This window comes from Semicossyphus pulcher, unplaced genomic scaffold, assembly GCF_022749685.1.
Source record: "Semicossyphus pulcher isolate SPU_LCO1_2020_fin unplaced genomic scaffold, fSemPul1.0.p SCAF_22, whole genome shotgun sequence".
Lineage (NCBI taxonomy): Eukaryota > Metazoa > Chordata > Actinopteri > Labriformes > Labridae > Semicossyphus > Semicossyphus pulcher.
This window is the reverse complement of record NW_027211696.1, coordinates 12,717,576-12,740,800: the sequence shown is the minus strand read 5'-3', so window position 1 is coordinate 12,740,800 and position 23,225 is coordinate 12,717,576. Positions and strand designations below refer to the sequence as shown.

At 43.5% G+C, this 23,225-nt stretch overlaps 1 protein-coding gene across 7 annotated transcripts in view; it reads right to left on the bottom strand.

Moving 5' to 3' along the window:
• Positions 1-207: 207 nt before the first annotated feature.
• add1 (adducin 1 (alpha)) overlaps positions 208-23,225 on the bottom strand; it is a 36,919-nt gene continuing 13,901 nt past the window's right edge. The window contains exons 3-18 of one of the 7 annotated variants that reach the window (XM_069673776.1): positions 22,377-22,539; positions 21,887-22,038; positions 20,670-20,750; positions 20,393-20,542; positions 20,153-20,296; positions 19,158-19,256; positions 18,651-18,824; positions 18,210-18,467; positions 13,613-13,708; positions 13,437-13,529; positions 13,062-13,079; positions 12,069-12,155; positions 8,888-9,044; positions 8,063-8,410; positions 7,120-7,209; positions 208-2,363 (exon numbers count right to left, since the gene is read on the bottom strand). In XM_069673776.1, the coding sequence (XP_069529877.1) occupies positions 2,041-2,363; positions 7,120-7,209; positions 8,063-8,410; positions 8,888-9,044; positions 12,069-12,155; positions 13,062-13,079; positions 13,437-13,529; positions 13,613-13,708; positions 18,210-18,467; positions 18,651-18,824; positions 19,158-19,256; positions 20,153-20,296; positions 20,393-20,542; positions 20,670-20,750; positions 21,887-22,038; positions 22,377-22,539 (2,433 nt within the window). In that variant the 3' untranslated portion in view covers positions 208-2,040. Of the gene's footprint in view, positions 2,364-4,859; positions 4,898-7,119; positions 7,210-8,062; positions 8,411-8,887; positions 9,045-12,068; positions 12,156-13,061; positions 13,080-13,436; positions 13,530-13,612; positions 13,709-18,116; positions 18,468-18,650; positions 18,825-19,157; positions 19,257-20,152; positions 20,297-20,392; positions 20,543-20,669; positions 20,751-21,886; positions 22,039-22,376; positions 22,540-23,225 lie in introns of all 7 variants that reach the window. The other 6 variants (XM_069673779.1, XM_069673781.1, XM_069673782.1 and 3 more) reach the window with 6 other exon arrangements.

Sequence of the window (23,225 nt, the reverse complement as noted above, 5' to 3'; positions counted from 1 at the left end):
TTATGACCTTTTAAATACATTTTTACACATCCTTTTAAAGATATTGTGAAATTTTACTGCCAAAACAACTGTTAAATACTTAGAATAACTCAAACCAAACTAAAAAAACTGATTTTTTTTAGTTACAAAGTTAACCCAGGCTAATGTTTGATAACATTTAGGATCCCTTTAGAGATTACACACAAATGACTACAATCACACATTACGTACTTTCATGGTAGTGTTTTTTATTCATGGTTTTTAAAAGAGGCAGAACCATGAGAAAAGAGAGGTGGGATTATTAAGTCTGTAGATGGTATAATGATGAGACACATTTAAACTGGAAGGAGTTCAGACAGAGGATACAAATCATTATAGCTGTGAGATTGGAAACAATCTATGGCTGACTCAAATGAAAACTATAAAAAAGGACTCTAGTATTGTTATCTGCACGCTAAAGCTAAAATAAAACATAACCAAAATAAGATGGGTAGTCATTTTAAACAACGGTACGCGCTCTAAGCACTCTACACATGCAGTCCTTCATGAGTTAGACATTCTGTGCTTTCATGTAGCTCTGCAGACATACTGCCTGTGTTCAAAGAACGGTCAGGTTAGACGTAGCTTCCTGTAAGGTTTACCTTTAGGTTATATAGACTGATGAGTTAATTCATCATGTTTGAGTGAAGGGTAACACAAGTAAGAAAGCAATGCATTGACATGGCCTTTGTATTAATGCCCTGCAGCCTTAAAGCACAGCTCATTCCACACGAGTTGCTTCTCCAGTGTACATCGTGTCTTTAACTGCAACTGGAAACACACAGGTTATCTAATGATAAAGTCTATTTGTTCAGAGTGGAGTCTTACACAGGATAGTCGAGTTGAGGGTTCTGAAGTATGATTGATCATGCAGCTTTCATAACAGTGACATTGACATGTTCTGTATCTATACTCATGACGATAGACTGTGACTATCTAAAAGCAAAGTGTGGTATGAGGTCACAGACAGTGGTTTGAAAAAGAGGATTCACAGTGCTCTCTCACACCAAGCAATCATACCGAAATCTACCGAGTGAGAAAAGCTGAAAAGGTTAAAAAAAGGAACATATTCAAGAACACAATGAAATGTGTAAACTCACACAATATGTAGCATTTCTGTCTGTATCCGACGGTCACAGAGGCAGAGAGAAATCAAGGGGCGAATGCAAAACAGGCTCAGATAACACATTCCTTCATAATAAAAGACCTTAAAAAGCCAGGAGCAAATACATTATCCTCCCTTGAAATAATCAACAAGGACAATGCTTGCCGACACTTTCCCGGGATGACTCACGCTTTGTAGTGAAGCACACTCAACGTAAGTGGGTTCAAACGATGCATCGTGAATCACCGCCGATCAGTCTGAGAAATATTAAACTTTTACATCATAAAGATCGAAAGCACGAAACACACCTGTAAGTTAAGGCTGTGTCAAACGCTTGTGGGCAGAAAATGTTCAAAAAAAGTATTTAAAACAAACGATCCTGATTTGATTTAGCTTGTATGATTTAATATTGGATTACGGAGACATTAATATGCATTTCCCAACTATAGTTCTCCTGGTCCTGCATTCACTGTTTATTAAAAGACACTTGGACTTATTTTTGATACAATCCCAATACATTCTAGTGGTTACAACAGTTTAGTAATTCTCTTTTCTTTAAAAAATGAGGGCAATAAAACCCTCAAACCTCACAACAAGTGTGCGGGCTTGTAGTAATAGACATGCACGAAAGGCCGGATGGAGTGGACAAGACCGAATGCATCGCTCGCTCACAACTAAAAGCCCCTAATAATTAAAAACCTTTATGCAATCAATCATTTTTACACTGTATACAAAATTGGCACACACTAACGAGGAAAAAGAGGTTAATAAGCCAGCGACAAATGATATCAAAAACGACAAAAAGCATAACTGTGTGTAGCTGTGGCTCGCTCGAAGGGTGCAATGAAAGCAGACAAAAAGCGAAAGAGGCAGAGGCCAGCCGTGAGGACCGATCCAACATTCTCCAAATCTAAGGCTCAGTCTTTTTTTTTGTTTTTCTTTAGGAAGGAAGGAGTGCGGAACTTCTTTTTCTTTTTGGAGGGGGATTTGCTGGGAGACTCTTCGCCCTCCTGGTCGCCAGCGTCGGCGGGATCCTCCGCCTCAGCTGCAGCTGCGTCCGCGTCGGCGTCGGCTTCCGCGGCCACGTCTGCGGCCACTTCTGCGGCGGCAGGTGCAGAGGCGGGGTCTTCAGCAGGAAGTGCCGGGGCATCGGAGGGGTCGTCGGGTGTTAAATCTGGAAGGGTCTGTCTCAGGGTGGCGGCGTCGCTCTCATCCTTAAAGGTTTGTTCGGGTAAGGACTCTGGTGGGAGGAGGAAGGAGAGGGTTATTGATCGCAGTCAAACTGATGGATCTGTGGTTGAGCTTGCACACCATTAAAGCCACTGGATAAACCTTTAAAGCCCCGCGAAAAAGCATCCACCTGTCACCTGATGAGTTACAAAACTTGGCTTCTCTAGAGGCATCTATGATAACAATAATTTAATGTACTTCTACAGCTCATATTCCCACTAAGAACTAAAAGAGCAGATCAAACACACTAACAAGATAACACACCAAAACATGATACACTCTCTATTACATAACAGAAAAGTATCTCTCAAGAGCTCACAATCTCTACTTTAGGAATGATAATAAGTGACTAAAAATAATGATTTTGTCTTTATTATTCTGACAGGCCCATGCTGGTGCACAGCATTTTTGTTTTACCTTCATTTCATGAGGCAAATCTTAATGAGAGCAGTTCCCTTGCTCGTTTGCACCCTGTGTACAAACAAACAAAAATAGAAGTCTACAACATAAAAAAAATACTGCAATGTTTCCATCGACTTTAATCACATAACCACACAAGTGAGGTTACGTAATAAGTCAGGAGAGGAAGCAGTGAATTAATAAAAAACTGGCACAGCTTGCAGGGATAAGTAAGTTTAACACAGCCTCGAATTAACAACGAGATCCAGAGGTCTTCACAGGTGAGTGCAGTTTTACATTTGACTCTAATTTAAAGCACTTGCTGGGAGTACAGAAACCATGTAGAGATGTTACCTCTGGTCTTAATGCTGTGCTTGAGAAGAGACTAGAAATCTTTGTGTAAAATAAACAGTCTCTTTAAAAAGAAATTGGATTTTTACGTCTAATTTAATTTAATCTAATTAACTAAAAAGTCAGGGGGAGAGTTTTTTCCCCCACCAATTTACAGGGCTAACCATGATAGCTAGCTTGCTAGCTACAGCTGCTGTAACCTCAAACGTCTGATGCCATTTCAGTCAGTAGAAGTCAGTGGTTGGCTGGATAAAAATAAGATGTGTCTGTTTAATTCTGACTGAAAGCTTCTGCATTATTTTTGTGAACTAAAAAGTCAGAGAGATAGTCGGGCAGATTCACAGGGCTAACAATAATAGCTAGCTAGCTAGCTAAAACTGCTGAAAGGAGTTACAGTTTCAGTCGGCAGAAGACAGCGGTTGCTGGATGAAAATGAGACGCTGCTTTTGTCTCAATCTGTCTAAAAACATTTTTACATTTTTTCTAAAAATAAAATAATTATTAGATTTTACCAGTCGAACTACGCGGCTAACTGCATTTGTGCATTGCTAAACAGGAAAGCTTGATAGGTGCAGCTTTCCAAACTTGACAATTTAGCCGGATTTGCACTGATAAATAAAAGTATCTTTCAGAGGGCAGAAACTGTTAGCATGTATTGCTGTTTAAATTTTATGTGAGACTGTCAGCTTTGATCAAGACTTTTCTAGAAACAATCAGGTCATATTGACTGAATAGTCTGTGGCATTGTTTAAAAATACTCCCAGCAAAAAGTGTTAAGAAGCAACAAGTAGACCTCTATGGATCAGTAGTCTAAACAGCCTCAAGCTCAAGTACAAGCTCCCACGGTGCAGTCAGGCGCCAAACAACCACAGTTCTGTTCATTTGAAATATTGCTCACATGCTGGACAGTAGCATGAAAAACCCCTTTTGTCAAGACCTGAGAAAACACTACACACCAGTCTTCATTTTACATCTCATGTCTGTCAGAACACAGGTGAGGCCAAACGCACAGACAGATAAAATGGAGACCAAACAAAACCACACAGCCGAGCACTGGAAGTCAACCGTCGGTGAAGCTAAGCTAACGGCGAGTCCCAGCAAAGCCAACAGCAGCAAGTTTGGTTCGAAAGCCACACTCAAATAAAGTACTGGTGTACCTGGTAAAGGTCTCGTCTGTAGGACAAACAACATTGAAGACATTTTCAAAACATTACCTGATTGTTTTCTCCATGAAACAAAAATATACAGTGTCATAAAAAATTGACAGAATGTGTAAAAGGTGCAAAGAGGTTGGTTAACGTCAAAGTGAAAGATTGGCAGGAAGAAAAGAGAGGTTATCAAACTTAAAGAGGTTTGGTGAGTTGAGGTTTATTTCAGGAACATCCTCCATTTTTGTTTGGACCAGGTGTTTGTTATTTGGGTCAAATATATGGGAAATAAGACTTTTAAGGAAAACGTATCAATATCTGATTGTTGTAATTTATTTTTGAAGCAAAAACTGGCAACAGTGGAGCCACAGAAAATTATAACAGAGGAAGAAGTTCTGAAATAACCCCACTCAACCCAGAGAAAGAGATTCAAAGAAGTTCAAAGAACAGACTGAAAACCGACTGAAAAGTCTCAAACCCCGGGAAACGGGTTAGTTCAGAACACAGAGGAGCTCTTGCTAGTGAAGCCATGCAAAGAAAAAAAGGGGTAAATGATCAAACACGGGCATGGAGGGTGACGGGTAATTAGGAGTTGGAACAGTACGTACTTACTATGGCAACAGGTACTCTTTTGTATTTCCATCTCCTGATTGTAATCGCAGGCACAAAGAAGAAAAAGCACAAGTAGAAACAAATGTCTATGCAGATCAAACCACAAGCACGTGTTAAATTAAAAAAGGAATAAAAATGTCAAAGAGAGAAAAAAAAAAAACCACCAGAGGAGAAATTTAAAAAGAATGGTTGGGAACCATTCTTCGTAGACCCCAAAAAAGATGGAGAATGGAAGTGAAGGGGCAGAGGAGATATCGTACACAGAGAGACATGTTATACAACAACATTTCAGGTATTAGATTACACCTGCGATCAAAGCTACTTATTCCCTAACTCCCTCACACTGGAACTTAAAGTGATAATCTCGAAGATCTCAGTTTTGTTTTCTTTGGCGCCACCTATGGTGATAAACGGTAATTGCGGGAGCACACGTCTAAGATATCCAGACAGTCGGTGTGTCCGAAACCGCATACTATCACACTAATCATACTAACTGTAACGTAAAATTGAGTATGTCACGCGTTCCCATCTCATAGTATGCAATTTTGTGTATGCGAGAAATGCCCGGATCTATACTAGATCAGCCCGGATATTTGAGTATGACACGGGAGCTCACTGGTTGTACTCAACTGCCCCAAAATGCATTGCGGCTAATCAGCTTCTACTATGGCGGAGACGGACAGGAGATCAGACCAGACATACATAAAAGATTAAGTCACGTGATACGGAGAAGACGGCTCTGAGTATGATGCCACCTGCATCCTAATAGTCAGGTTAGTAGGCAGTATGCAGTATATACTGTTTGAGTATGTAGTAGGCAGTACGTTAGTATGCGGTTTCGGACACAGCAAGTGTTGCATGTGTGACGTCCACGGTTGGCTCCGGTTGTAACTCTTGATTTTCCTCGCTGACGGTCGCTTTCCATTTTTAGACTGTTTGCTTCATCTGAGCGTCGAGTTTGTTTCTTTTTCTTTGGATTTTCACTTATTTTTGAAGTTGTATCTTCATCGATCTTTTCTTTGTTTGTTCAGCCATAGTAGATTACTGTTTAGACCGGAAAAGCAGCCGCTTAGCTCCGCCTACCCTCTCTGACAGACCAAACGCGTCACTAACTGGGCGCCGCTTGTGATTTTTCCCGGGAAAGTCGCCACAGACGCCCAGTAATACTGCAAATGCAAAGGCTTTCATCAGTGGGCCATAGGCTCAATCACCATTGTGTTACCTCATTCAGCGATTGATAGTGACTTAACAGACATATGAAAATCTTCGAGATTATTACTTTAAATAAGAAGAAAACATGAGTGTGAGACTGGAAAAAAGCCAATTATTGTTTCACTTAAGGCTTAAATCATACTCTGGTACCATCATGGATGATACTGCTCACATAGGTGTAATCCAATAGTAATAAAGACCAAGAGGGAGACAAATAAACAGGGAAGAAAAATAATAAGCAGCGACGTCTGCACTGGGGTCAATCAATAAATGCTTGAAGCAGGTGTTTTGTTTTAGATATATGTGTTGTTTTTGTAAAGTCGCTTGTGCTGCATGTTTGTGGAGGCAGGCAGGCGGTAGACAGCAGATCATATGTCACTTTAGAGGACTAGAGAGGGACAGTAAAATCAGGTGAGGCCAACAATAACAGTAGAGTGTACTGCCATCCAAAGTTAGAGTGTACTGCCATCCAGAGTTAAAATATTTGTCCTTTTTTGCCGTTCAAGGACAGATTTTTTTGTGTGTACTGTTACTTAGCTCCTACAAATAAGAAAATACTACCAATGTCTTTTTTTCCAACAAACATTAATAAAGGATACACGACTGTCCATGTTAAAAAAGAATGACCATACACTTTGGAGGAAATTTAATATTAAATTTATGAATGAAAGCTGCATTTTGTTGCAGCTGGCGTCTCCCGTCTGCCTGATCCATGTGGGTGCAGCATTCCCCTTTCCTAACACTACATCTGAAGATTGTGTATTAAAGTCTAATCTGCGCCTGTGATTCTCAACCTCTCATTAAAAACACCTCTTGGCCTCTTATTACAGAAAACACAGCACAGCACTTGTAGTAGTATTATTATTAAAAGACCACAACATGAACAGACCCCAAGACAGACAGGCAGGAGGACGGGCAGGAGCCTCTGCAATCCCTCTGTAGGACCCTACAAGTTCCCCCAAAATAAAAACCCAGCCGCAGAGCTGGAGGAACCCATGCCGAGCCAGGAGAGCCAGGTATGTCGAGTATGTCAGGCCAACCTACCTTCCTCTGCTCTGACGGGGGTGCTGGGTGGCGTGGTGGTGGGTTTCTGGCCTTTGGGCTCCTCGTCAGGCTCTACTAGCTGCTCCAGGTCTGAAGGAAAAAATCGGCAGAGAAGAAACAGTAAGAATCTGTTTACCACGAATAAGATAAGGGTTATAAGGATGGAGAAATGTCCAATAAATGAGCAGTTAAATCATTTAAAGGCTTAGATTGATTGAAGGCAAGATTTTGTCTCAAAGAATCTTGGAAAAGGGAGGAAAACAAAAGGAACCAAACCAGGGAGAGACCTCAATCACTGCAAAAGCTTTCAAATAAATCAACCTCAAAATATCCCAAAAAGCAACATAAATCTGAATCCATCTTTAGATTTATTTGGAATCAGTCAGAGGCACGGGAGGGGGAGTGAACACCAACAGAGAAAAATCCAGGACAGGTTAGCAGGAAGAGAAGGAGAACACTGTTATTCATGTCCACACATGGGGCAGCTCTGATTGGATGACTGAGCTCAGACACAGCGTCCTCCACGTTTAGCACAACACTCCACTGCAAAAGCACTTGAGGAAAGAACACCCTCAGAGAGAAGGCGTGGCTTTAAATCCAAAAAAATAAGCTTCCTTTTACCCCTCAAATCCTCTCTACTCAGCCCCTCGTCCAATCAAACTGCAGGGAGGTGACTGATCTGCTTGAACTCTGATGGCTTTTTGTGCAAGACATCAGAGAGAGGGGATGAGGGGAAAGTAATCAAGCAGAGGCTTTTACAAAGTTGTGATGGGTAGGGAGGTAAAAACAACGGCGGCAGACTCCCAAACCCGCAGGAAAAGGAGAGGACACAGCAGGCAGGGATTCCCACACTCCCAGTGCAGACGGGCCAAGGCTGAGCAGGGGGAGGAGGGGAAGCAGAAGGCCAGATTTTTTAGGAATGACTCCGCTTCATCTGGTGTACCTGGAGCCCGATCTGCGTCTACCGCTGTCGACTCCTTGCTGAGCGCTCGCAGCACCGCGCAGTGGAACTCCTTTTGCGGGGAACCTGGAGCTGAGAGCATCTCTTCCGCGGCGGACAAAACCTCATCTACAATCGCCTCCGCGGAAGTTATGACGCTCTGACTCGGGTCAGCCGCCTCGGAAGAAGATCCCGGCTCAGGGGCTGGTGCAGGCGGGGCTGTCTCTAAGCTGGGTGAGTCAGATGCAGACTGCAGAGGTTCGGAGACGGACGCTCGACCCTGTGGAGTTTCGGGCTCAGGACAGGGAGCGCTGGAGGCCGATTGCTCCTTACTATCGTCTTGTCCCTGCACTGTGAATCCGTGTGTGTTTGTGTGGGTGGAGACATAACATCATAGTTTGGCCTTTCTAAGGTTTTCCAGCATTACAAGTGGCTTTTTTCCTTTTTACTTACAATAGCTGCAAATATCTGTAACTGAAAATATGTAGAATTACACGTAACAGCTCAGAGTCTCATCCCTTATTCTCGCCCGTATCTACCTTGCTGTTCAGACTCGTATAAGAGGCACCATTGTTTCTCTCACTGTTATTTTCTTTTCCCAAAGGAGGGTCAATAAAAAGTGATGACAGGAGGAGGAGGAGGACGCCATGAGTCACACAACTCTCTCCTGTTTATGCAAAGCACTTCACCCTGAGAAGGCTGTTAAAACTAAAGTGATTAAACACTCAAACACAGTGATATAAATGCTGCCTACACTACTTATCATGTACATGTATCATTATCTAATCAGCCTAGAATAAGACAACCTGAAGATTGTTTCACTTTTACCTTCAGGCCCTTTCTGTTTCTGCTCCACCTCCTTGCGGTACTCCTCCAGCTCCTGGTCGGTGAGTTTGGTGAAGGGGTTGGGACCCTGCTTGCTGACGATGACCTTGGGCTGGTACTCCTTCTCGATGATGGCCTTGGACGCGGTCACCAGCTCCCCCTGCAGGACACACAGAAGGAGGGCACAGAGAGAGATGAGACGCAGAGGTAGATAGACTGCAGGTTAACATATTAACATCTAGCTGCAGAGTTAAATGCTTGCAGAGTATCTGTATAGTTTTAAAACTAGATTAACTATTATGCAGCATGAGCACTGTCAGCCATAGATGAAGAATGCACCTTAAGAGCACATGATCGAACTAACAAGCCACTTCAAAGTGTAGAAAGCAGAGGGAACGATGTAATATTTAGAGAATGTTCATACATAACAACAATGAATTTTAAAGCCAAACAGCGACAGCTAACAGAGTATTCAGGCCAACAGTTCATCACCAAGCGCACAAGAAAATGTATATCTGCAGCCATCGTTGTGTTCTCTACCACAGAAGTAAGTATCAACTTCATTTCCCCTTTCAAGGACTTAAAAGAGAAGTTTGGTGTTTTAAAACCTGGGCTCTATTTTTACTAATTTGTGTGTCGAAATGACTCCGCCGTAGCCGTGATACGGCCACGACATAATCCCCTGGGGCAACTGCAACTCGTTTTTTACCACAGGCTCAGATTGTAGGGATCATTTCCGTAATGTTGTCGGACACCTGGAGTAACAAAGATTGTCCTCTTTGTGTCACCAGAAACAGAAGTCTATCTCTGAAATCTCACGGATGGTGAGAAGTTACCTGAACAGGACGGTGGAAACGTGAGTTAGAGTAGGAGACAGGATTTGCTTAGGTAGCAGGCCAGCAGGAATATATTTCAAAAGCTGAATATTTACCTGATCCACGATGAAGATGAGGCATTTGAATTTGATGGCCATCCCTATTTATTTGAACCAGAGTATACAGACGAAGCGCTCATAGAAATTGAAGGAGAAGAGAAAACGAGGAGAGAGAGTGAGAGAGAGAGAGAGAGAGAGAGAGAGAGAGAGAGAGAGAGGGGGGCAACAGGCAGAGGAGGGTGAACCAGCTGCTGCCAGGCTGCAAAGTTCAGGAAATAGGTGGTGTTCCTGTGGGTGCTGTGACCCTGTGCCCACAGAGGAAGAAACCTTGGACACTACACAACGCTGTGTAACCACGTCAGAGGATTCCCCCACCCCTGATCGACAGGGTTGTGCTGCAGACTTTCTTTTATGTACCCAAAATAACCTGGAGGTGGCGGCCAAGACGACAGGGACCAAACGGGCAACTATCTATCGAGTACGTAGACCTAACATATTTAGGGATGGGTACCGTATTCGGTACTTTTATAGGTACCGACCGAATTCCGTTGGTACTACCGAGTACCGATTCACGTAAAATCAAACGGTGCCATGTTTCGGTACCTAAACGCATCCTCGTGACTGTGAGGGAGTGGAAGAGTAGGCGATTTTCCATGCCGGACTTGAACACAGCATTGCACGCACAAGAGCGTAATGACGTCAGTAGCCGCAGGTTCAGTCAACAAAGCAAGCATGGCTGATAGAAAGCGCTCGAAAGTATGGCTCCACTTTTCAAAATGCGATGCAGATTACGCTCGCTGCAATATTTGTTGCGCGAAGTGCAGGCCAGCGGCGGGAATACTTCCAATCTGAGGAAGCACCTGGTTAAGCACAAGATTTTTATCAAGGCTAAAGAGTGCACAATTTTCGACAGCCTCAGATCTACGGCTACAACTCCTGCATTCGGCACCGTTTGCACGCCTGCATCCGTTAGCGACTCGTCGTCTGCAGCCAGCAACATGGGAGAAGAAATGGCCTTAACATTTGGTGATGGCAACAGCGACAATGAAGATGCAAGTGAGGCATCATCATCTTCGTCTGCTCCAGGTAAATAAGCCCAGTGTTTAAGATGACATTAGCTTGGCATTTTAACTTAGCATTAGTTATCATTATCAGCTCGGTTCCTCGTACTTTGTAACGTAAATGTAAATGCTTGTTTTCATTTACAGGTCCGTCGGACCCATTGTCAACCCGCCCTAAAGTTAAAGTGAGAGCTGCAACGGTGACTCCCTTTACAAAAGCCAAGGAGACGGCTTTTTCCCGTCAGAGGGCAGATGAGTGTCACAGGGCTGTGACTGCTGTGGAGCTGGGTTTTAATTTGTGCATTATTAAGAAAAAACACTGCGTAGTTGTAGTTATGGCTTCATGTTGAAGAAATTTGTGAAACAACTGCGATGTTACAATACAAACAGTTGGATGTTGTTTTGATATATTTGTCGAAGTTTATATAATGAGAAATAAATATGTTAAATACAAAAAATTTGAGATTTTATTATTAAACAAATTAACATTTATTACCACATAAACACACAAAAGTACCGAAAATTGGTACCGTTGAGTACCGATATCGATTCCCAGGTACCGGGTATCGGTACCGTATCGGTTCAAATGTGAAAGGTACCCATCCCTAAACATATTACATGCATCTAATTTCTTTACCTAGAAATGTCACTGTTTTCTTACTCTTTAAAAAGGACGCTCTTTGTAGGGATCAGTTTCATAATGATGTCGGACACCTGGAGTAACAGTCTGAGCCTGCCAGCGGCAACAACAAGCACTGTTAGTGGACGGACTTTGATCGGGCGCAATTGCCCCAGTGGATTATGTTGCAGCCACTACAGCTGTATTGCGGCTACAGCGGAGGATATCCACTGGACCGATTCAAAAGTTTTTGCTCCTATGAATCATTTCAACACACAAATTTGTAAAAATAGAGCCCAGGTTTAAAAATACTGAACTTCTCCTTCATCATTCTGTAAAATACATGCAGCACACTCCACCATCACTGGATCTAATATCTGCCTTCTTTACTGCCCACATCAATTTGCAATGTTACGCAGCAATGATGAAAATCTGTCCTGCAGACAGACTCGATTTTTTAACCCCAAAATATTTGAATTAAACTTTGTCCAAAAGTTATCGCAGGGCAGCGTAGGGTTTACATGACCATACAAACATAACAATCATTGCCTATCTGCAGGCTCAGACGAGTGACTGTTGGGTGATGTGAAGCACATGTGAACAGTATATTGAGACTGGAGCAGTAAGTACCTTTCTAATTGATCTAGCAGGACTATAGGACCCCTCGGACACATCGAGGCCGTCAATAGTGTCTGTACAGTCAGACAGAGGGGCGTCCTGCAATAGTAAACCCAGTGAGGGGGGGCACAAGCCATCTCTTATAACACTAGCACATTTGAATCAGCGGGCTGTCAGGCAGGCATGAATGTGTGTGGATATTACGGCAAACAGAGGTGGAAAGAGTACAAGTATATGTCACTTAATTTATCTATATTGGTGTCCATTCTCTCTGGTCCAAAAGAGCTGAAGTAAAAGTTCACACTTTGAAATAAATGAAAAGTTTGGAAGCAGAACTTCAGGAGAAAAGACTCCGAATGAGCAGGTCTTCTTATTCTGCATTATTTCTCTTTATGAAAAAGCTTGTGAGAAAGTTTGGTCGCTAGTTTTCCAGTTTGCTCTGGTTAGTTACTTTCCACCTCTGCACTTCTGCCGTACAGACATGTACATACACTGGGAATGCATGCAAAGAGAGATGGTTCCGGAAGGGGGTGAGAGGCTGTGAAAAGCATGGCAGTGATGCAAGCTGAGAGCATGCATTTGTAAAGACAAACTATCCACACATTATGTGGTTCAGACGTCGCTTCGACTTCACAAAATAAAAGCACGTCAATTACTTCTTTGGTCGTAACACTGACGTGCTGCATTAAGCTTATTTAACACAGTAAGAAGCTGCTTGTCCTGCTCCTCATTGTGTATTGGTTAATTTAAAATCATGCAAACTTATGAGCAATATTTCAAGTTTCAGTTTTCCACTGTCGATAATGAGTGCATGCTCAGAAAGAAAGTTTCGTTAAGCATCGCAAGAGACCAAAAAAATGACCATCCTCGACTCTGAACTTTTCTAAAGAGACGGCAAAGTAAACATAAAATGAAGGAAAATAATCTATGTATGAATATGGACACTTCCGGAGCTGGCAGGTTTGGAGAGCAGAGGTTAGGTTACCTCTCCCAAACACTACTCACCTGCCAGATTGAATACCTCTGTAGTCAAAGAATAATGTGACAGTTACAAAGTCACCCCGTGCTCTGAGACAACATGGAGGACAGCTTTTGCTCTCCGATATGTTAGATCAGAATGCAAAGATAAGGTTTGATTACAGTTTCTTTCATTAATATGCTGAAGTGTTCAGGACAACTTCACGCACAATGTTTGCAGCGTGTTTTGTTTAAGGGGGAGACTCCAGACCTGGAGAAATATAACAGAATGTGTTTTATTTCTTTAAAGCATTTAAACCGAATCAGAGAGAGTTTTTTGGCTACTAACGAGATGCATATTCATCTCCAGGTCAGGAGAGCTGTAGCAGCGAGGGTTTATATGTGTAGCGTTCAAAGACTGACCTGGTTAAAGGAGCGTTCCACCACGGAGCCGGCACACAGAACCTGAGACTGGGGCCCTGCTGTCTTAATGTCCTGCAGGTTCTGCTCCCGGATCTAGAAAACACAACATGTTACTCATCTGTAGCGCATCAGGAACTTTTGATGGTCTTTGTTTCACCAAAGAGACGAATCAGTACCTTATTCCTCATTTCCAGCACTTCTTTTGGGTTGGTGTTCAGCGGGATGAACTGATTGGCTACGGCAGCCTGGCGGAGTCCGTCTTCCTTTGTCCACTGTAAACACCACATGAAGTGTTAAAAAAACCCAACTGAAATCAGATCAAGTGAATGACATGAAAACCCAAGCACAAAAAAAAAAAAAAAGAGTCAGACAAAAATACTATGCAGGCTTCACAATACAAGAGTCATGCTGAACTGAAATGGACAAACGTGGATGGCTGTAAAACGAGTTTAATGTAGAAATTGAACCAATGATGATGAGGCACGCTCGGGAAAAGACTGTTAAGGGAATTAGTAGGGGCTGATCTCCATCGTCGCAAACATCACCTCTCTGATAGTGGCTTACCAACCTATGATAGTAGATTCACTTAATTCAGCTTAGCTTGTTTGATTTTAGCAGAAGGGTTCAGACCCACTGGAACAAAGAATAAATTATCCATTAATCTGTTATTATTGAGTTTAAAAATGATCTAAAAGCTGTTTTAGTATTTACAGACTATAGATAATTTCATGTCCAACAAAACCGCTAACGGCTTTCATACTTAAAGGGCCAGTGCGCCGATTTTCAACCTCAGTCCTATCATGCTATTATGGGGAGCTAATGCCATTATGGTAGAAACAAAATGCAGTTTCGCTCTGTGCCTTTGGAGGACGCTATAGCTCACTAAACTACACTTCCTCAATCTAGGACGCCCGCCTCTGATGTCATGGCTCGTTCAAAACAGTCAGGTTTGAAATGTAGACTGCAGACCTGACGATCTTTTAGACGATCCACCGGTATATTCTCGTCGTATTTCAGATTTTGCGTAGCTTTGAGCCATCGTCTGCAGAGAAACGGTAGTATTTCACTCCAGCGTCTCTCCCTGGGCCGTTCCTTTCAGAGGGAGGGGCGCAATGCATGCTGGGAGTTGTAGGACTGTAGAATGGCAGAAACCATGAGCTGTTTGTACAACTTTCTCCACAGCTATGGCGCCAATTTCAAATATTATTGCTTCTATCGATTACAGAGAACACCAGCTTTGACTGATGGTGGCTTTTTCCAGAGTCAATGCTAAAGCACTAGAAGCTCTTAGACCAGGGGTGGCCAACCCTGCTCCTGGAGGGCCACCTTCCTGCATGCTTTAGGTTTCTCCGCACTCCAACACACCTGATTGGAATGATCTGCTCGTTATCAACCAACCGAAGCGTCTCAGGGGATTGGTAACGAGCGAAACATTAGAATCAGGTGTGTTAGAGTGCGGAGAAACTTAAAACATGCAGGAAGGTGGCCCTTCAGGAGCAGGGATGCCCACCCCTGTCTTAGACGAACCTGCACACAGGTGCTGGAAATGAGAAATTAAACCAATCGACAGAAAGACGTCTGACTTTTACGGCGTTTCTCTTCTTTTTTGTGCAGAACTTTTAATGAGCCGAAGTGGTGGTTCATGATTTTTTAATCTGCTGAGAAGTTAAGCCTATGTGACGCAATGAATCTTTAAAAAATAAGGTTTTGAAATCCTTTATGCCTTTTCGACGCCCTTTGATCAGGGTTGGAGAAGCTCAGTTAGAAACTAATGAAAAGATCTTTAAAACGTGTCCCTGAAATCCATTTTCATCATCATTGATAAACTATTAAAAACAAAAACAGAAAAAGCACACTGAAGACCAACTGAAAGCATCACAGAATGAGAAAAAAGGGAAAAAGGGGGGTTCAGGAGGGAGAAGTGAGGGTTGTGGGGTGGCAGGAGGGCGAGGGAGAAGTGAGGGTTGTGGGGTGGCAGGAGGGCGAGGGAGAAGTGAGGGATGGGCCGGGGTGGGTGACTGAGATGATGAGTCTGGCTTACGAAGCGAGAGTGGCAGTGAGGGGTGAGCTGGCATCACCAAAGTCATTTTCCAGGCTGATACACAACAACAAGGACGACAGAGATAAGAGAGAAACACACCCGAGACACTCGCCCACGTTGGGACAGAGAAACGATTAACTAAGACAAGAGGGTGAGAAGATCTTTCCTGCAGGGACCAAACCTTTTATTTTAACATCCCCCCTCTTACTCTGAAAATAACACCCCACTTACTTTCACAAAGATTTAAAACCTGGTAATGCTCAGCATGATTGAAGGAAAAAAAGTCCCATTTCTGAATGAGCAGCGGGTGAGTATACAAATTAAGTCTTCAGCTTTCATGCAGAATATTCTTGTTTAACCTTTTTTAAACTAGGCATGTAAGTCGCAGTGGAAAGCGTAAGCTCATGACTTCATTCCTGCGTTTACTTTAAGCTCGGCTGGTTAGCTGGCCAAACCAGGGGCCGGATGAGGAAGGGGTTTCTGGATGGAAGTAGCCGGGTCGGGGGGGGTTGGTTTGAGTATGAGATGAACATGTAAACACGATATACTCACTGAGATAGAGTCTCACAACACAACATTTCCTACTTTCCCAACAGGAGATAATTGATTCAAAAGGTCAGGTCAAATTCAACTGAGTTTTTTTTTTTGTTTCTTTTTTTTTTTTTTTTTTAAACAATTCAACTCATGCAGGTTTTGAGGTGCTCAAAACCACCGTCAGAATAAAGCGAAACTAGAGAGAGAGAAATAAAAGAAGGAACGTAAACATACAACTGGGAGCAGTTGAAAGTGTTTGAGATTAAAGAAAAGCAGGCTGCATATCTCTTTTAGTCAATTCAGCTTCTTTTGATATACTTTTTTTTATTATCCCGGTAGTTAAAGGAGAAGTTCTGTGTTTTCAAACCCTGTATTTACAAATGTGGGTGTCCAAATGACTCAAAGAAGACTCATAGAATCGGCCCAGTAGCCGCGATCCTGGGACAACTGCGCCCGATCAAAAGTGCTTGTTTTTGCCACCGACAGGCTCAGATTGTTACTCCAGGTGTCCGACAACATTACGGAAATGATCCCTCCCTTTTTTGGCTGACCGCCGGGGTCAGCCCAACACATGGGTCTGTATGCGACTGACAGCCGTAGAAAGAGACGGCTCTGGATACTTTGTTCGGGGAGTCGGCGGGGCTGCTCCTGCGCTGCCCGTCCGCTGTCCTCCCCAACGTCCGCAGAGCGCACCTGCTTTCAAACACGTTGTCATCGCCCTCATAAGGACAGTCCTTGTAACGCATTGCCCACAAAAGCGCACGTTGACCTGATGCGGTCAGACACATACTAGGTTTTGACCGAGTCTTGTTCAGAGTAAGATCCTTTCTGTGTAACCCGAGACAGGAGGAGAAGTCTCGCTCTGAAATGTCACAGGTGGTGAGATGTTACCTGAACCGGACGGTGGTTCGAATGCCTCATCTTCATCATCAGAATCAGGTAAATATTCAGCCATGGCTTTTGAAATATATTCCTGCTGGCCTCTACGTAAACAAATCCTCTCTCCAACTCTAACTCACGTTTCCACCGTCCTGTTCAGGTAACATCTCACCACCCGCGAGATTTCAGAGCGAGACTTCTGTTTCTGGTTACACAACAAAGATCTTACTCTTTAAAAAAAAAGGACGCTCTTAATAATGTCGTTGGCGACCTGGAGTAACAGTCTGAGCCTGTCAGTGGTTAAAAACAAGCACTTTTAGTGGATGTACTTTAATCGGGCACTTTTGCTCCAGGGGATTATGTTGCGGCCGTATAGCGGCTACAGCGGAGGACATCTAGTGGACCGATTCTAAAAGATTTTACTCCTACGAGTCATTTCGACACCCAAATTTGTAAAAATAGGGCCCACGTTTAAAAACACCGAACTTCTCCTTTAAAGAAGTCTAAGTCAGAGACATGCCACCTCCCTCATTTATGCAGGCAGTGTAAATAAATAAAGTTTGCTTTGTGAGCAGGCTACAAAGCAAACTCACTCTAAAGGTTTGGATAATGTAGCCTTAGATCCAACTATACTTCCTTTTTCTTCACCCTTTCCACTACATAATGTTTGAGCGCCAACTTCAAGATGCAAAGAGAAAACACTGAGTGTGTGTACTACAGGGGTCTCAAGCGATGTCACCGCGTCTTCCCACATCCACCTGCCCACTTGAGGACTCATGCCACACCCCTGCTGCTCGCTCCTCTGGGAAAAACATCAACACCAACAATGCATTTCACTACTACACATGCAGTGGGGCATGCTCGGGGAGGGGGGGGCAGCTGGCCCGGCATCGTGAAGCGTTAGGAGATCAGACGGGAAACAAGAGCGAGGAGGATGAACAAATAATCACAGCTCTGCTGGAGAGTAATTAACAGAGCAGCATTAGAAAGGTGGGTTAAGAGGTCATCTAAAATTACAACGTAAGAGAGCCTAAAAAGTTGATTAAACTCACTTCCTCTTTAGCCTAATTGCTACATAAAAAAGGCTCAATATAAGAGATTGTGCTATACTTTCCATAAGTCTACTCCACACTGTTCCAAGACCCTCAGGATGCCGACCACCTACCCGTTTCCACCAACAAGGTAGCTGTAAATTCTATACTATGAACAATAAGGTAGGCACAGACCAAGCAGTTGGTTATACAGCTTGGCACGCAGACACCAGACGAGAGAGACTGCAGCAAGGGTTTGACGTGATCGTGTGTTATGTTCGTCCACACCTTAGGCTTCGACTTGGGGCTGCTGCCGTCGGGCCCGTCCTCGAAGGGCTCGTCGGGCCGGCCGCCGGCATTGACCCAGCGGGTCTTGTCGCGCTGGCCGCGCTGGAAGCTGTGTTTCAGCGGGGAGCGAGCACCTGAGTCGCTGTCCTCCCCGTATGAGTAACCACCGTGGACGGAGGAAGCGTTATCTGCATCACTGTACTTTTTAGCTTTGTCTCGCAATGCCGGACAGCGGTATGGGTAGCCCGTCCTGTAGCCCTAAGAGACAGGAAGACACAGTAACTACATCATATCACATTAAGTCAAATTACATGTTAATAATTTTCTTTGGAGAATAAACTGTTATAGTAAGAACTAAACAGAACAAATGAGCAAGTATAAAATATTGTACATTATAAACTCTAATATAGCCCCACTCCGCTGCCTTTTCTTTGTTCTCACCAGGTTGTCGAGCATTCTCATGAGCGCCTCAAACTCCTGCTCCCCGACTTGCCACTTAGGGTGTGTGGACGACCCGTCGCCGGCTGGCTCTGGGACTCGCGGGCGCGCCTTGTATTTCGCCGGGTCCAGCATCACCAGATTATCCGGCCCTCCAGCGCTGGCCAGCGTTCGCACCTGAAAGAAAAAAGGGGGGGTAGGTACAGACAGACAAAACACAGACAGAATCCAGGATACAGAAAGAAATAAAATGTGGGCATGAGGACACAAATCATCAAACATAACAGAAAAATACAGACGTCAACATGAAGGAAGATGAACGTATATGAAAATGTGGAGAGACAAGGGACAGAGACAGCTGTTATGAGAAATGCAGACAAACATATGATTCCAAATAACAACCTAAATGAAATACATGGTTTGGTACACCTTTAAGAGTATTTGACATGAATAGATGAGATATTGTGACAGAGAGAAAATGTCCTGTACAGAGCGAGGTGTGTGGCCTACCTGGATCTCACAGGCTGTCACCAGATTGTGGATGTAATAGAAAGCTTCCTCCACTGTTTCACCGACAGATACCAAGCCATGGTTCCTGAGGATGAGCACCTGGGACAGAAGAGAGATTAGAACTTATAAGAGAACAACCACATACAGTGTAGCAGTTAGGGATGCACAATATTGCGATACTGATATATTAGGCACATGTTTGTTTCCACTTAATTGCAGAGAACATCAAGTCTCCCCTGTAGTGGAACTGATATCATGCCTACTCTAATTGTAGCGGCCAAAAACTGCCGTAAAGCAGACATCTTGCACCCTTCTTCACGCTCGACGAAAGAGACGTTGTACAAAAGGTGTCTGATCACTCACGTTTCTGAGCGCACCTGAATGCAGCATCCCACCGAAACATGGCAGTGAGGGAGACATGCCCGGACTTGTTTACTGCACCTACTACGGAGACATCAGTGATCGCTGACGGACTCTTTTTATCGTGTGTGCGTCCATAAATATGTAAGCTTCTTTTGCACTGATGTTTATGTTACGCTCTGTTAGCTTCGGCTTTGGCCATGAGTGTATTTTCGGCGTGTTTGAAGTTGTTAAGTCCGGTAAAATGACGGGAATGTGAGCTAACTGTTAGCTAGTTAAGAGTTGTTTAACTTCTATTCATTGGCTCGAGTTTCTTACTTTTTAGTCTCTTGTTGATAACTTTGTGCAGGCAGTGCACACGCACACTCGTGCTGAGTTAATGTCGTGGCATTACGTCGAGCTTTCTAGGGAATCATCGAGCATTTAGGCAGAATAAAAGCGTTTTTCATTTTCAAGCCAGTAACTGCAGATACCAATAACGTGCCGATAATATCGTGCATCCCTAAAAGCAGTTGCTATAAATTTATAATAAAGCACGTTTATATTTCTTAAAGATGTTTCAAATATCATACAAAAAGGAATGTATCAGCTATTAGAAATGAAACTAATAGATTTTCTTAGCAGTCTGCTGTTACCTTGCTTTTCGGCCCCAGGTTCCTCTGTATGAGAGTGCTTTCTTCCTCATCCACCAGTATGCCGTGGTAGTCATGATAGGTGAGCTCACCCAGGGACAGAGCTTCAGGTGAGATCGGCAGCAAGCCACATTTCATGGCCGACACCTGAAACCAAAAACAGGAGAGACAACATTTGATATAGGACTATAAAAAGGTGTCAGTGTCTGTATCAGTTAAAATAACATGTATGCAGTTCCTTACCGCAGCACCCGCAGGTGTGTGAATATGTACGATACACTTCACATCGGGCCGTGCAGCGTAGATGGCAGAGTGCAGAGTGAAGCCGGCCTGGTTGACCCCGAGGTTCGTGCTGCCCCGGTCCACGATCTCACCTTGAAGGTTTATCTTCACCTGGAGAGCAGGGAAGATAACAAAGGTTTACTCAGGTTGCTTTGACGGATTTTATCACGAGAAATGAGCCAATCTGAAAACATTTAAGAAAAATGAAAAAAAGACATGAAGTTCTAATAATTCTCACCAGACTGGAGGCCGTGACTTCACTGTACAGGAGCCCAAAAGGGACAATTAGGAAGCGCTCGTCGTCTGGATTCACCCTGACCTAAAAAACAGAAGACGGTCACATCAGATTACAGTCTTACATGGCTTTGAAGCAAACTGATTGTTAAAAGGCTGTTGGTTGGAACAAAGGCCTTTTCTTAAAGCTCATAATGACTCAGTCTTGTATCCCATCGGCTATAGTCTGACGACGGTACAGACTCTGGGGACAACGGGGTCAAGATTCCTTTTCCGCGTGCTGCATTGTTAACAGAAGAAGAACCGTTTTTTCTTGTGATTGACTTTAATTAACGGGTCTTAACTTTGCCGAAATTTCACCATCATGATGCAGATTATTAAGAAGTCAAAATGAAGCTTTGTCAGGCCTGTCCTGTAGAGGAGGAGAACACTTGCTCATTTATTGAACGGAGGTTGGATCGATCATTTTTTGATGCATTCAAGAAAGTCGGGAAATCTGAACACTGAACGGCTTTAGTGACACCGTGTCAGGGAATTTAACTCTAGTTGAATTTTAGATCCAGAACAGATTGTTAGCTGTTGTCATGCAGATGTCTGTTTGTAGAGATTAATTAGAAGCTAAATCATCATCAGATGACGCTGATGGAAGCCGTGATGTCATCATGGTGCATTACGATCCTCCTGCTTTTGCTCTCCACACGGACTGTTTTTTCCGCATACGCCGCAGCCTGCTGATAAGTGATTGGTCAATATTACTCGGACTACAAGCATAGTACAAACAGAAACCAGAAATCTTGCCTTCCCAGAAATCCACATCCCTGCCTACAGATTCTACTTTTCTATGTAGAATCTGCAAACAGAGATAAATAACGACTAAATCAGGACTTCCTGAATTTAAGTGGATATTTGTACGGATTAAACAGTGTGTTCTGATACTTAACAATATTGTTCAATAATGCCTCTACTGCTTATTTTATTTAGACACAACACATTGTTAAAAGCATGCCAAATTACCTATTAACAGTTCCTTTGTGCAGCTTAAGTACTATCAACCATAACGATGACTTCAACACCGTCAAAGTCAAATTAAAGCTCACGCAACATCTTAGCTTCCCTCACGTCAGTAAATCCCTCCATAGTCCAGGTATACTAAAATAATTTCTCATCCAGCATTGCAGTGAAGACGGTTGATAGTATCATGAATAGGGAAGCCTGTCTTACTGTGAGGTGGTTGTAGATGAGCTCTGACCAGCCGAACAGGTCAGCGAGCCGATAAAAGGCAGCCAGCTTGCAGCGCAGCAGCTTCTCGCCCTTGTCGTAGGAAATAGAGTCTGAGCCACGCAGGTCATTCACTGGAGTCACCATACCCAAACCTGAGGGGACGAGACGGGGTCAGACAGAAAGGCAGGGTCAGCGTACATGAAAGAGGCTGAAATATAGAAGCAATGTGAGAAAAAAGAAGCCTTACCAGAGTGAAATTTACAAACTACAGTGCTTTGTACAGAAAGAAATAAGAAGCATCCTCATTCACTGTAGCAGCACAGAAAAAACTCTCATTCATACATAAAAATAATTAGATTAGAGTCTGCCCACTAAAACCAGACTGCACTCTTTGTCCAGAAATTAACTCCAGCAGACGCTGCATTAGTCATCGTGTGCACAGACATAGCAGGGCTGGGGTCAAACAGTCGAACACAGTCATTCTGCTTACTCATGTTCAGCGCCGCCATGCCTCCTTGTGGTGCGGCGGGGTACATGGAAGGCATGCTGGTGGTCATGAAGTCTGCGATCTGCTGCAGAGCCAACAGGCTAGTGGGCGTCTTCCCCTTCTTCAGCTGATCCTGGATCATTGTCTCCAGCTCATCGCAGAAGGCCTGCAGGAACAACAGCAGTGTAAGGGCAAAAAAACACACACCGAGGGGGGACAAGGATCCAAAAGGTTATCCATCACACGTCTGCTTTTATTACCGTCAGTACGTTAGTTTCTACAAATGACTGTATAAAAAGATGGACGACATGTCTCCACCTGCTTGCAAAATTGAAGCCAAAATACCAGACGTGCAAGCGCTGCCATCTTGCGCTGGTGATGTAATTTGGAGCCAGAGATCGGCGGGTGGAGCTACACACTGGCACACAGATAAATTACCGAAAGACAAACGCAGGAGTCCCGCACATCTGCGTGTTTAACAGCAGATCAGCTTCTTTGTGTTGGTCTGAAGCAGACGCTCACAGATATGTAAACTTCAATGACTGTAGTGATTGTTTTAGTTACGTCTCCTCTCGCCGTTCCTCCTCTACTCTGCTACTCCGGAACAGATCGGCTGCAAGAGTCGTATTCGTCAATAGAGCTGTCAATCATCCTTTTGACAGCATCAAATAACTAATTAATAATAAACTTGAATAAAATGAACACTTGGACATAAATCAGCATGATAAGAACTAACTATAATGACAGAAACCATGTTTGAGAAACATTTATTTGGCGTGTGTTTTGATTTTAAAGTTTGACTCATGTCCCATCTGTTAACATGGAGGAGGCGGGCTTTATGACCTATACTGC